General features: G+C 42.5%; 1 protein-coding gene across 6 annotated transcripts in view; it reads left to right on the forward strand.

Annotated features, from left to right (window-relative positions):
• The window catches only part of THUMPD2 (THUMP domain 2 tRNA and snRNA guanosine methyltransferase), a 571,516-nt gene that overhangs the window by 147,302 nt on the left and 408,800 nt on the right, over positions 1 to 15,414 (forward strand). For all 6 annotated transcript variants that reach the window (XM_073627644.1, XM_073627643.1, XM_073627645.1 and 3 more), the window contains one exon: positions 2,830 to 3,212. In XM_073627644.1, coding sequence (XP_073483745.1) covers positions 2,830 to 3,212 — 383 coding nt within the window. The remainder of the gene's footprint in view (positions 1 to 2,829; positions 3,213 to 15,414) is intronic.

Here is a 15,414-nt window from a genome sequence, read left to right on the forward strand (position 1 = left end):
AAAAACTGTACTTGGTGACACTGACAGGGAGTGAAAGGGTTAACTGGGGGGGCGATCAGAGGGTTAAAAGTGTACCTACGTGTACTGTGTCAGTGTAGTGCTTGGTGTAATCGCTGTAGAGGTCTTCTCCCCGCTCGCTGGAACCGAAAAAGGCTACACGAGGGGAGACATCACTTTCTCTGCCTATATTTACATTACACAGGCAAAGGAGGCTCTTTCATTCACCAGAATGAACAGCAGGTCCAGGCCAGAAATCATTGGCCTGGACCTAAAGATGGGTCGGTTCTTTGGCGAATCCGATTGCTGCTGGGGAGCGCATGCGCACCCCCTACCCGTGGGCAGGAGCAATGCACAGGTATGTCGGTTTGTGCAGCCGGGGGACACTGCCGCAGTATATGTGCGGTGGGCGGTCCGGAACTGGTTAAGATCAGAGTGGTTGTTGACAAATCTTCTTAAGAGAAGTATAGCCAAAGCTCTTTTGGCTGTACTTATCCTGGGTATTGCAGGAGTGAAGTTTGTTCTGGCTAAAGCCCACTGATGTCACAGAGCCGGTCCAGGCTCTGAAAAGATCCAAATCATTTGGTCAGGATTCACCCAGAAGCCTGGACCTGCAGCTGGCTCAGCCCGCTGCATCCCTCCCCTCTACAGCTCAAGGCTCCAGTGAGCACTGGAGAGGCAGAGCAGAGAGCTGGTAAATGACAGTCACCAGCTCTCTGCTTACTGAGAACTGAGCGATCAGCTGTATTTGATCGCTTAGTTCTCAGTCTTGGAGGCGGCGGGGGATGCTGCATCCACCTAGGTGAGTATAAATTTTTTTTGTTAACCCATACTTCTCTTTAAAAGTATATTTCCACTTTTGCAATCAAATTGGGATAACGCTTACTTTTATAGTATGCATGTCTTCATTCACATTTTTTTGCAATACAGTAATCTTGTATGTACTGTGCTGGCAGATCTCAACAGCTGTTGCAAACTAGATTTGAACACCGCCTGTTAAAAGAACGGGCTATGGCTGCAATTCTAAATCATATATTAATGGTAATATAATAATAATGATAGGGGAGGGGGAAACTCTACGTGCTCCTCTTTGTCAGTGGTGACAGATTCAGTTTCCTCTCATTTCAAATAGTTAAGTACAGCTTGCAGTCTGACTGAGGCCTGCTCCAAGCAAACGCCTAGAAGAGTAAGAAATATTTTTAGAACCATAATTTTTGTGTCAATGGTAACGCAAATATATAGTAAGGCTTTCCCAAAATTGACTTCAAGTGTGGAAATACATTTTAAGCATGGTTTCTGTAACATTTTGCTTCATTTCTGAAACTGAAAGAGCATTTTTTCCTTGCACTCATGTTTTGTTCTCCCTAGTATTCAGTGTATCCTTTTGCCGGTAGTAATCACACTCAACTAGATTTATTAAACATTTTAAAATGTTTCACAACTTCTCTAAGCAGCTTAAATCCAAGGACCCTGCATTCATCTGGTCTCCCACAGTACGCAGAACATGGAACTGCAGTTATTTTAGTAAACAAACTGCTAAATACATTTTCTGATCAGCTGTTAGAGCAGTCTTGTGACTTCTATCAGTGTCTGGTTAAAGCTTGTAGGAGGGATTTTCATTCTACTCTGATTGTCCTATGAGGCTGCAGGACACCTTACCCTCTGTCTGGACAGTGCTGATTGGCCCTTTACTGATCACATGTACTCTCCCAAGAAAAAAAAAAAAAACTCTAGCAATACACACCAAACTGAGCATGTGCAGCTTGCCCCCAAAGGCTCTGTTCTATCGGGAGGTGGTTTGGGGACAGTGAAAGAAGGATTAGAGAAGTTACATAGTCAGGTTGAAAAAAGACACAAGTCCATCCAGTTCAACCATAAAAAAAAAAAAAAAAAAAATCGTACAATCCAATAGACCCAATTCTATACCCACAGTTGATCCAGAGGAAGGCAAAAAACCCCAGCAGAGCATGCTCCAATTTGCTACAGCAGGGGAAACAATTCCTTCCTGATCCCCCAAGAGGCAATCAGATTTTCCCTGGATCAACTTTACCTATAAATGCTAGTACCCAGTTATATTATGTACATTTAGGAAAGAATCCAGGCCTTTCTTAAAGCAATCTACTGAGCTGGCCAGAACCACCTCTGGCGGGAGTCTATTCCACATTTTCACAGCTCTTACTGTGAAGAAACCTTTCTGTATTTGGAGATGAAATCTATTTTCCTCCAGTCGTAAAGAGTGCCCCCTTGTCCTCTGTGTTGACCGTAAAGTGAATAACTCAACACCAAGGTCACTATATGGACCCCTTATATATTTGAACATGTCCACATATCCCCCCTTATTCTCCTTCTCAAGAGTGAATAAATTCAGTCCCTCTAATCTTTCCTCATAGCTGAGCTCCTCCATGCCTCTTATCAGTTTGGTTGCCCTTCTCTGCACTTTCTCCAGTTCCCCGATATCCTTTTTGAGAACTGGTGCCCAAAACTAAACTGCATATTCCAGATGAGGTCTTACTAATGATTTCAACAGGGGCAAAAAAAAGATGATGGGATCAAACAGTCTTTTTACATAATGCAGAGGATTAACCCCTTAGGTTGAGTATAACAACCACGCTTTACTGCATATACAGACTGATTTTACTATTGTGGGTTTAGTAACACTTTTTAACGGTTTCTCTTTCATTCATCCATTCTTGCAGAAGGAGATCCTGATTAGCTGGTATTAACAAAACAAGCACTTCCTCCCTCAGACATTTTGTGGAATGAGCTAATTTTTTCTTTTAAAGTCTACAGGTTAGTCCCGTATGACTGTTTTTTTATTATTTTTCTTTTAAGGCAATATATCCTCTGTTCTACAAAAATCTGTCATTGGGGAACCCCATTTATGGCTGGAATCACTGCAAGAATGGCAGAATCTTCAGAAACAGGTTTCAAAAGAAGCAATTTTACAAGGGCAAAGAGAAGTTGAGAAGAGAAAATCGGAGGGCTGTCCATTTGTTTCCAAAACAAAAGTATGCAAGCATGATACCACTGTGAAGGACAACTTTGCACAATATGACCAAACAGCCAGAGAAGCTCCAGCCCAATCTAAAAATATGAGTAGTAAAGAAGTAAATACAGCTAGATCTCCAACATTTTCAAGTGACAATGACAACACTGTCTCTTTTAGAGTGTCTTGCCGATGTTCTGGAGGAAATGCAAAAAAGACTACTGCACAGGTATTGTTTTATCTTCTTCTAACACCTTAAGATACTTACAGAGAATGCGTATAGTGGTTTTGTATATTTTTTTTTGTACACAAACGTTTTGTATAGTCAGACACATGGTAGGCTCTGCCCACCTGCAGGAAATACAAAAATAACAGATTTAACCCCTATAGAACCCCCAACTGTAAATTACCATTCTTCAGGTAAGTTCCCCACACAGGATGATGTAAGGCCTCATTCACACGAGCATATCGATCCATACAGCTATGTGAAGGGCTTGTCTTCAGCCATGCTGGATGCAATGGTGTTCTGACTGTGCTCTGACCCATGCATTGGACCCGCAGGCACATTCTGTGCTTCTTTTTGGAGGTCCCTGCAGCCAGCCACCTGCCATTGTTTTTTTAAACAGGCTGCCTGCCCTGATCTCTGCATTCCATGCAGATAAAGATGGCCCTTTACATGGGTGTATTGTATTATGCAATTGCTAGTTGTTATGGAGTACATAAGTTATGCCCACATCCCTAAATAATATAGAACACAGTCAGTATGCCTAAAAGGGGGCAAAAAAAAGACAGTAGGATGAGTATGCAAAGGAGGTTTATTGAAACAAATACAATACAGATTAATCAGCCAAATGTACGAATGCCTGAGACATCTTGACAAGTGGCTCCGGAATGTATCTGGCGTAGCATGACGACCTCTACCTGCCTAACCTTTTGCTGATGTGAACAGGAACCCCCTGGCAAGAGGCTGCAGGAGTTCCCCCTAGTCTGAAAGAATGACCTGAGTAAGACTTGGGATCCAACCCCATATTCCCTAAGAAGGTGCGGCAATGTTTGATGAAAAGCGCTGGTGAGAGGGGCCCCGTGAAATGGCAAAAGTGGACTATCCCTGGGTTCATCCACCAACTGGGCCATGAGTACTTCCAAGACCGAAACCAGGCACCAACCAGTTTCGATCTTGAAGTACCTAATATCGGTGCCAGCTCCTGTTTGGTGCGTTTTACATGCATCCAGGTGTAATGGGTAGTGGTCGGGGAACCTGACCTGCTGACTAATGGAAAGCATACGGGACTTAGCTCCAGTACTGGTCTAAGAAACCCATAAAAGGTTAAATATATAGCTGCCTTGAGCACAAGACTTTGTAGCAGCCCAAAAGGGGGGACCTAGACAACATATCTGAAATGCCCCGGAAAACGTGCCCTGTGACTGGAAGCCTGTTTGTAGGCCTGGGGGGGGGGGGGGGGGGTTGCATTTCTGAATACCCTTAAGGATGGCTTTAATGGAATGTGCTGCAAACACTGAAGGCCTACCGGGATGTCGTAGGGAAATGAAATGCTGGATACCTGCCAATATCCCTTAAAAGTATTGTGAGACCGTTTCAGTTGGGAATGACCGTAAGCCACAAAAGCCAAAAGGTATTGACTATTGAAGCAATCCGGCCTAGGGTACAGCATTTGAAAAAAATGAAATGTTTTCCAGGCTGTGCTGTAAGCCTTCCTCGTGTTGACAGTGACCTGCCGATCAAGCCTAATGCGCCCGCCCAGTGTGCCTCTAATCCATCCTTAGGAGTGAGCAATGCGGGGATGGGGTGGCAAAGATGTCTGCGTCTGGAACCTGCTGAAAAAAGGACGGTAAAGTAAACCGAGATAGAGCGTCTTCTGCTGTATTCTGTATACCACTGATAAACCTGCAGTGAATGTGAAAACTAAACTGAAGAGGTAGCCAAATGAGCCTGTGTATGAAAGACATGTACAGAGAACCCGACCTACCCTTGTTGATGATGTCGGAAATTGCCTGATTGTCCGTGCAAAAAAAACAGTGTTGCCCGTCCACAAGTGACCCCCACACCTGAGCTTCAGTCACTATGGGGTAGACCTCGAACAAGGCAGATGTTTGTGTAAACCTGGGAAATGCCTTCCATTCGTCCGTCCATGGTCCTGCCAGCCAATGTGTGCCAAAAATAGCCGCATAGACTCTAGTGGCTGCAGCATCAGTAATGACCTGAAAAGAAGTCACCAGAACTGCAGGAATTAACATGGAAATGCTGTTCCAGTGCCGGAGGAACTCATCCCACATGCGCAGGTCAGACAAAGCCACTGAATCTAACTTGACCCTGGAATCTGAGTCGGGGCTGATGGTAACAACTCCAGCAACCAGGAAATGAAAGACCTGCCCTGGGGAATGATCCTCATAGCAAAGTTTAACATGCCCAGCAGTGACTGCAAATCTTTCCTGGAAATGGCTTGTGAAACTGTAAAACCATGGATCCGATCTCTGATCCTAGCCAACTTATCTGCCAGCAGACTCACCTGCATGGACAGAATCTAACACAATCCCCAAAAAAGTCAGTGATAGCTGGGCCTTCCATTTTCTTACTTGGCAATGGCACGCAAGTGCAGAAAACATTGCCACAAGCTTCTGCAGATCAGTGGGTGCACGGCTCAAACTCTCGATCAGGAGGTAATCGTCCAAATAGTGGATGACTTCCTGACAGAGTTCCCTTTGCCTGAGAATCTAACTGAGTGCTTCAGCAAAGACATCACAAAGCCAAGGGCTGCTTTTGGACCCAAAGGTCCAAATAAATTTGCCAATAAACTTAGAGTGGAGTGGATTTGCGTGAGAGATGACCCAACTGAATGAAGGGTGGCTTGCTCAGGAACGGATCCTGATGCACTAGGGAACAAGAGTCTAAAAAGTTCCCCTTTGTGCACTGACGCTGGGTAAGAGATACCCCTGCGCAGTGACATGTCAAACGTATGACGTATGTGAAACGGATGAGCGAACTTGCCACTGCACGAGTCAGTTAAAAACTATCATCTCAACCCGTTCATACCTAATAAACGTGATGGGTAACAAAATGACGGTGAAAACGCTGTGAAACCTAAATTAGCCATGTAGTGATGAAATGTAGCTAAGGTAAACAATATAATACCTACCTGAAATACGCTGGCACTTGAAGAAAAAAATGAAACCCCTGGGTCCTGATAGACACGCAGTGAAACCTTGCGGATATGTAGAAATTAAACCTATGGAACAAAAGGAACATGAACATACCAAAGCTACCCTTCAAACCAAATGCTAGAATATGTACAACACAGGTTTAAGAAATGAACAGCAACATGACTGAGACTAACCGGATTCATGTAGTAGTGGACACCGTGAGACTCTTGACACCCCCTCATCCACCCCCCACCGCCCCAGTGATGCAGTGAAAAGCGTGCTGGCGATGGACACAAAGGGTGGTGAGAGGAGCTGCCTCGTAACCGCTGTAACCAAGAATGAGGCCCAAGCAGCTGAAACAGCTACTGACCACAACCATGCCAAACCCACCCATCCCAAGTGGCCCTGGACACTTCTGAGACCCCCAAAAATGGCTCACAAGGCACCCACCCCTACAATCCATGATCACCCCTCCCCTGCTGCGCCCTGCCCCGTGTCCCAACTCCCCCAGCCTGCCCAGGTGCTAGAAATGTGAGGGAAAAAAGCATGCAATTCCAAGTGAAACCATGGCATGTGGAACCTAGCAGCTGGACCGTGGCTAACACATGTGAGTGACATCATACCAGCATTTGAAAAGGTTGCAGCACTTACTGTGTTTACTGATAATTGACCAATAGAATTGGCTGATCACACATACACACTCCAACCAGCTCCTAGGGGTAAAGAAAATATGTGAGAAATGCAATATATCACTAAGATGGCAAACACGTATGCCCAAAACCATGTGTCATAGAAAATGGACAGGTATTCGAGATTGAGGAAGAGTGACTGTCCATGACGAGCGCAGACAAGGCTATACTGATAAAATAAGCTGATGATTTGCAACCGCCTCGTGGTTATTGCTGTATCGCATAAAAGCATAAGTTGGGAACAAAACACCAAACAATAAGATGGTAGAACAATCCCCTATATGGAGAAGAATAACCCTCAAGAAATTTTAAGTAAAGTTTTTAGAGCCAGCCAGACGTACCACTGGAGGCTAGATACCTACTTCAAGAAATGTCATGGTGGGATATGTACGTCCCTGTTCATGGGGTGTAATGTGTCCAGTGGTGTCTGTTGTGCCCATGATTTCCTGAGTAGGGGAGTATGTGCTGAAGATATGTCATATGTTAAAATGGGGCCAGATAACGCAAAACCCAATCTGTTTCTGCTGCCCCTGTTATCTAGCAGGCATAAGGCATAATGACAGATGCCCAACCCCCCCTCCCCCCCGCCACGATCGATACCTGTGCAGGGAGAGTAGAAAGCCCACAGCAGCCACACGTCTCCTCAATGGTAAACCCAGAGATGTCGGGGGTCGTGCCGGAAATGACTCAGTCAAGCGTCCAACACGATCAGGAAACTCCTCTGAAATAAATGGACACGCCCTTTACAACGAAGAAAGAAAAGCCGACAGAAAGGAGGACCAGGGGCTGGCCTTTTATGCGAGGCTCCTCCTAAAAATTCAGGCGGGTCTACGCCCCGCCTCCCTACTAGTGCTGTGTGTGTGTGTATGTATGTATGTATGTGTGTGTGTGTATATATGTGTGTGTATATATATATATATATATATATATATATATATATATATATATATATATATATATATATATATATATTTATATTATACACCGTATACCAAGGTTACATAAGTGGAATTCGAATAGCAATTCTTTTAGATTTATAATGTCTGTACTCCTGAAGAAGAAATATTCTACAACAGATTGGTCAACATTAGCTGATATGTGACAAATCACAATACATAATTATTTTTATTCTATAAGAGGTATGGACCATTTTTGTATATGACACGATTTGAGACTGCTTCCATAAAAATATGCCCAAAAGAGGCTTGCTGGCAAGAAGGGCTCCCACTGTAGATGTTGTATGGGGGGGGGGGGGGGGGGGGGAGAGAGATATATTCACTATGCCCACAGGGGCCTGGAAACTGCTAAGCCTGCTGGGGTCACCCAAACCAGAACTGCGAGGACTGTCACCAATTCCCCCAGTGGGGGTAGGGGGGATTATACAGCGTAAAATAAAAAGAATGCATGTAAAACTATAGGCATAACGGAGTAGAATATCTAAGCATATACACTATATTACCAAATGTATTGGGACACCTGCCTTTACACGCAGCTGTACTTTTATGACATCCCAGTCTTGGTCCATAGGATTCAATATTGAGTTGACCCACCCTTTGCAGCTATAACCGCTTCAACTGTTCTGGGAAGGCTGTCCACAAGGTTCAGGAGTGTGTCTATGGGAACGTTTGACCATTCTTCCAGAAATGCATTTGTGAGGTCAAGCACTGATGTGAACAAGAAGGCCTGGCTCGCAGTCTCTGCTCTAATTTATCCTAAAGGTGTTCTGTCAGGTTGAGGTCAGGACTCTGTGCATGCCAGTCAAGTCCCTCCACCCCAAATTCTCTCATCCATGTCTTTATGGACCTTGTATGTGCACTGGTGCACATATATGTTGAAACAGGAAGAGGCCATCCCCAAACTGTTTCCACAAAGTTGGGAGCATGAAATTGTCCAAAATGTCTTGGTATGCTGATGTCTTAAGAGTTCCCTTCACTGGAATGAAGGGACCATGCCCAACCCCGATAAACAACCCCACACCATAATCCCCCCTCTACCAAATAGTGTGGACCAGTGCACAAAGCAAGGTCCATAAAGAGATCGATGAGTGAGTTTGGGGGTGGAGGAACTTGACTGGCCTGTGCAGAGTCCTGACCTCAACCCGGTAGAACATCTTTGGGATGAATTAGAGTGGAGACTGCATATGTTTGTGTGTGTATATAGCATTAACATGATATGTTGGGAATATAGTACTCACAATTCTATGTGTGTACAGACGATTAGCAATACTTGGTAACAAAAGATGGATAAAATATGATAAATTACTCTTAAACTTGAAGAGGCCAGGTTGCATTAAAGATATGAAGGTAACTCTGCAGATACAAACGTAAATGTATATGGGTCAAGGTAAATGCGTATAACTACAGATCTCACAGCAGACTAAAGGTTTGCCAAGATTTTATTGCAAAAATGTGTTTGTTTAGCTAGTATGCAGTACCCGAGCTGGGTGATTCCCTGGGAGTGTTTCCAGCAGCAAGAGAAATGTGATACTGTGTGCTTTCTTTTTTTGGAGACAGCTGGGGATGGGGGTTCTGCCTGTTGGCACCAATCCTCCCTCATCAAGCCGCAGCTGAGGCTGGACATCCGACAAGCTGGCTGCTGCCCATCAAGGCAGGATGGCATCCTACGTCTTAGAACCACCGACGCACACAGCGGCGCCATGGAGACCTCCAACGCCATCCAGCAGGTAGCCGAGAGCCTGAGATCGTCATGCCCACTGGTGTCGGGAAAGTATGGACCAAAAAGATAGTATATATAAGTGAGTGGTGCTGCGCTGATCCTTAGTATGAAAACAATTGAAAATGGATAAAAAAAAAAAAAAAAAAAATTTAAATTGAATAAATAAATAAATAAATACGTGTATCACAAATAAAGTGAAATTACGTGAAAGGAAAAAAAAAAAAAAAAAAGGTATACATATAACCCAAATTGAATGTTCAATTACTTAGATGACTGGTGCAAGGTGACATAGGTACATTCTAAATGAATAATCACTTTAAATCCCCTAAAATAAAATTGGCATAATTTTAAATGCATATGCGTGATAATGGGACTACCTAAGCACCAATAGCTAACATTAAGTTAAGCATAAATAAAGTGCATAGTGAATGTAAACAACGTGCATCTACAATTAAACCAACAAAGTGCACGGTGCAAACAAAAAAGTGCAATGTGCAACCATAAGAGGTAATAGCTTACTCTTATTCATATAATGCATATGTGCAAAATGACATCAAAGTTAATAATTAAATAAAAATTATGAGAATGAAAAAATGACAAAGGGAAAAAAACATACAAAAAATGCATAAAAAAAGTTTGTTTATGAAATTGTGACAGCAATGTCCTAGCATGCACACGTTGCAATTAAAGTGCTGAAGTGAACCACATCAAGTGTTTTCTTCGTGTGCAAAACCACTCGGATAGGTAATGGCCCCTTACCTTGAGGTAATAGGGCAAAAGCATATATCAGGATAGCTGTTAAGGCGTCCACCTATAGACTCCAAACACATCCCTCACTGTCCTAGATCCAAGGATGGAGTTCCCTCAGGTATGGTGCAGGGGGGTTGTATATATAGGGGGTAATCGGCAGAAGAAAAGCCAATAGTGTAATCCCGTTTGGTAAATGGTATTCTCTTTATTAAAAATTTATAGGTACTCACATAAAAGTTAAAAAAACAGCGGTATGAATCCGACGAGCGGCGAGCTCGTATGCCTCTGTTTGTGTGTGCAGCCTGTCTCGTCCCTACGCGTGACGTCACACCACGTGACTTCATCAGGGGATAAACAGAGGCTGAAATCGTGTCCTTAAATAGTCTAATATTGGCCAATATGGGGCGGCCATTTTCCCAGAGTATAATTGAGTTAATGCGGCGGCTATTTTTCAAGAGATTTTTTTCTCTCTCTCCTCCCACCGCTAGTTCCGCCTTAGATATCTGTCTATGTGGGGATGTCAGCTGACTTATAGAACCAATAAGCACCGTCTAGCTTGGTTATTATGTATGGTGCTGTCAGCAAAGGAGGTTACACCGTCTCTAATGTACGGACACTAGCGGGGGGAAAGCTGGATGGGAATATCACAAATTGATTGATAGAACTGGCATACTTACTATCGATTGGGTTTTTAACTTAGTACTTAAAGTCTGTTACTTTGGTTTAATATAATAAACTACCACCCTGACTACCGTCAGAGCTTGTGTGGGTGAAGGCATTAGAGCGTTCAACACTCATTGCGGGAAGGGGGGGGGGGGGAGGGAACACGGAAAACGGGAAAAGAGAGGCGGCAGACACTGACGGCTGTAGGAAGACATCTATGTACTGGCCCATCCTCGATGTTATTGACTCGATTCCATTGACGATCGGCCTAGGGGGTGGGTCAGTCCTATTTTTGTGTATTTTCGGTACTGAGTAAATGATTGGCGTTCGATGTCTTCCTACAGCCGGTAGTGCAGAAAACCGAGGCATACTTAAAAGACAGTAAAGAGATGTTACGAGTGATTGAGAATATCCAGGGAGAAGATAAAGCATGGATTATGGCCACAGCCGATGTATCAGCCTTATACACAATTATTCCCCACCACAAGGCGTGTGAAGCAGCTAAATGGGGTTTAAGGAAATACACTGAACTCCCATGCTCACAAAGGAAGTTTCTGATTAAATGTTTAGAATTTAGTCTTAAAAACAACTATTTTTGGTACGATAGATCCTACTACCATCAACAAACCGGGGTGGCCATGGGTGCCAAGTTTGCCCCGAGTATAGCCGGTATATTTATGGCACAGTGGGAAGAATACAATGTTTTCAGTGATCGCCCTAGCCAACTCATCATATACAAAAGATATATAGATGACATTTTTATTTTATGGGATGGAGAAGAAAAAGACCTAATCAAATTCTTTGAAAAACTTAATGATAATGATAGAAATATCTCATTAACCTGGGACATCAGTAAGGAAAAAATCAACTTCCTAGACCTAGAGATTTCACTAGATGAATCAGTATTCAGCACTAAAACGCACTTTAAAGGAGTTGATAGAAACAGCTATCTCCCCACCACAAGTTGTCACCACCAAAATTGGATTTTTAATATCCCAAAGGGACAACTGATGCGGATAAAAAGAAACTGTACCAAAATTGAAACATATTTTGAACAAGCAGAAAAATTAGGTGAAAGATTTAAGTCAAAAGGCTATGATCATAAATTTATTAAGGCCAAAATTGCCGAAGTCTCCACACTCGATCGGAACCAATTGATCAAAGAGAAAACCATACAACAAAAAAATACAGTTGAGGGAACACCTCTTATTCTGGATTTCAACGTACAATATAAAAAGATTGAAAGGATAATCAAGGATCATTGGCACATCTTACTGGCAGACAAGCAATTACAAGACATCCTCCCTAAGAAACCAAAGTTCATATATAAGAGGGCACCTACTATTAGGGACATAGTAGTTAAAAACATAGTAGATCCCCCCAAAAAACAGTTTTCTTTTTTCACTGGTAACGGTTTTTATCCTTGCAAAAGGTGTTTCGCCTGTCTTAGAACAAAACGCCCAAATAAGAAAGTATTTAATTTTAGTTCAACCAGTACAGGAGAGAATCATGCGATTAAAGATTTCATTTGCTGTAACACCGAGGGGGCAGTTTACGCATTAGAATGCAGTTGCGGCCTCCAATATGTAGGCCGCACAAAAAGACCCCTGAGAATCCGTATTAAGGAACGTGTCCAAAACATTCTTAAAGGCTTTGACAAACATTGTGTGTCCAAACACTTTTTAACCTGCCATAATAAAGATCCCACACATCTGAGTTTTTGGAGTATTACCCCATACATTAAACATTGGTGGGGGGGCCACAGGGTGAGAACCCTAAGCAAATTAGAATCCAAATGGATCTTTACCTTAGACACCTTCTGGCCCCGTGGCCTAAACATTGAGTTTGACCTAAACTGCTTCCTGAGTGACTTTTAACCTTCATCATTTTTAACGGAATTTTATCCTTAATTTTTAGAGTTTTCCTCTTTCATATACTTTTTAGAGAATATGCACTACAACCGTCTTATCCCATGCAAAATTTTACTATGGCCCATATGACCAGACTCCCTATGCGCCACTTACTAGTTAAACGACCAGCATATACTCTCTGGCAGGATACCCCAACTAAAAATCTTGGTTATTTCTGCACACATATCTCATAAATTTAAACCCATTAGATATATACATCCCACATTAGCAATACTCACAACATGCTATTTGGGTTTTATAATGTTTTTTAATATATTTTTTTAAATTTTTTTTTTTTTCAATATTTTGTCGATTTTCTGGTTCCTCTGCTATTTTTATCTATCACAAGTTTATTACCATTATTCTATACTGCTATGGATCAACCTGCCTCCTAATAGGCCTAATATAAGTTTCTGGGCAAATATATATTTTATATATTTTTTATATTTTTTATTTATCTACTATTTACAATATGTTTATTATGAGCACTGTCAGTGTCTGCCGCCTCTCTTTTCCCGTTTTCCGTGTCCCCCCCCCCCCCCTTCCCGCAATGAGTGTTGAACGCTCGAATGCCTTCACCCACACAAGCTCTGTCCGCTACACCCGGTAGTCAGGGTGGTAGTTTATTATATTAAACCAAAGTAACAGACTTTAAGTACTAAGTTAAAAACCCAATCGATAGTAAGTATGCCAGTTCTATCAATCAATTTGTGATATTCCCATCCAGCTTTCCCCCCGCTAGTGTCCGTACATTAGAGACGGTGTAACCTCCTTTGCTGACAGCACCATACATAATAACCAAGCTAGACGGTGCTTATTGGTTCTATAAGTCAGCTGACATCCCCACATAGACAGATATCTAAGGCGGAACTAGCGGTGGGAGGAGAGAGAGAAAAAAATCTCTTGGAAAATGGCTGCCGCATTAACTCAATTATACTCCGGGAAAATGGCCGCCCCATATTGGCCAATATTAGACTATTTAAGGACACGATTTCAGCCTGTGTTTATCCCCTGATGAAGTCACGTGGTGTGACGTCACGCGTAGGGACGAGACAGGCTGCACACACAAACAGAGGCATACGAGCTCGCCGTTCGTCGGATTCATACCGCTGTTTTTTTAACTTTTATGTGAGTACCTATACATTTTTAATAAAGAGAATACCATTTACCAAACGGGATTACACTATTGGCTTTTCTTCTGCCGATTACCCCCTATATATACAACCCCCCTGCACCATACCTGAGGGAACTCCATCCTTGGATCTAGGACAGTGAGGGATGTGTTTTGGAGCCTATAGGTGGACGCCTTAACAGCTATCCTGATATATGCTTTTGCCCTATTACCTCAAGGTAAGGGGCCATTACCTATCCGAGTGGTTTTGCACACGAAGAAAACACTTGATGTGGTTCACTTCAGCACTTTAATTGCAACGTGTGCATGCTAGGACGTTGCTGTCACAATTTCATAAACTGACTTTTTTTATGCATTTTTTTGTATGTTTTTTTCCCTTTGTAATTTTTTCATTCTCATAATTTTTATTTAATTATTAACTTTGATGTCATTTTGCACATATGCATTATATGAATAAGAGTAAGCTATTACCTCTTATGGTTGCACATTGCACTTTTTTGTTTGCACCGTGCACTTTGTTGGTTTAATTGTAGATGCACGTTGTTTACATTCACTATGCACTTTATTTATGCTTAACTTAATGTTAGCTATTGGTGCTTAGGTAGTCCCATTATCACGCATATGCATTTAAAATTATGCCAATTTTATTTTAGGGGATTTAAAGTGATTATTCATTTAGAATGTACCTATGTCACCTTGCACCAGTCATCTAAGTAATTGAACATTCAATTTGGGTTATATGTATACCTTTTTTTTTTATTTATTTATTTTTTTCCTTTCACGTAATTTCACTTTATTTGTGATACATGTATTTATTTATTTATTCAATTTAAAATTTTTTTTTTTTTTTTTTATCCATTTTCAATTGTTTTCATACTAAGGATCAGCGCAGCACCACTCACTTATATATACTATCTACCTAAAAGGTCAGGTGTTTACCTTATCGGTGCATGCGGCTTTTCCACTCTAGCCGCTTCCATATTTGATAGCGCGGGAATAACTCCCTTACATACTAGTATGGACCAAAAAGAGCCGTCACAACAAGGACCTGACGTGAACGCCATGGGTGCGCCGGGCAGGCCTAGGGGATGGGCCCGAGCGGGCACAGCTCCCGCTGCTGGATCAAAATACTTAAGAAGGCAGCAAATGGGAAAGAACATTAAGACACAGAAATAGAGGATACATGGGAGAACTTGGTACAATCATGGGAAAAATCATAGACCTCTCAAGCTCCCTCAGGTTAGATGAGGAGCATCAATGTACAGCCATTTTCAGATTTCTCCAGAGGTGTTTAATTGGGTTCAAGTCTGGGCTCTGGCTGGGCTACTCAAGGACATTCACGGAGTTGACCCATAGCCACTCCTTTGTTATCTTGGCTGTGTGCTTAGGGTCGTTGTCCTATTGGAAGATGAACCTTCGCCCCATTCCTGAGTCCAGAGTGCTCTGGAGCAG

The sequence above is a fragment of the Aquarana catesbeiana genome, linkage group LG04, assembly GCF_042186555.1.
Source record: "Aquarana catesbeiana isolate 2022-GZ linkage group LG04, ASM4218655v1, whole genome shotgun sequence".
Taxonomy (NCBI): domain Eukaryota; kingdom Metazoa; phylum Chordata; class Amphibia; order Anura; family Ranidae; genus Aquarana; species Aquarana catesbeiana.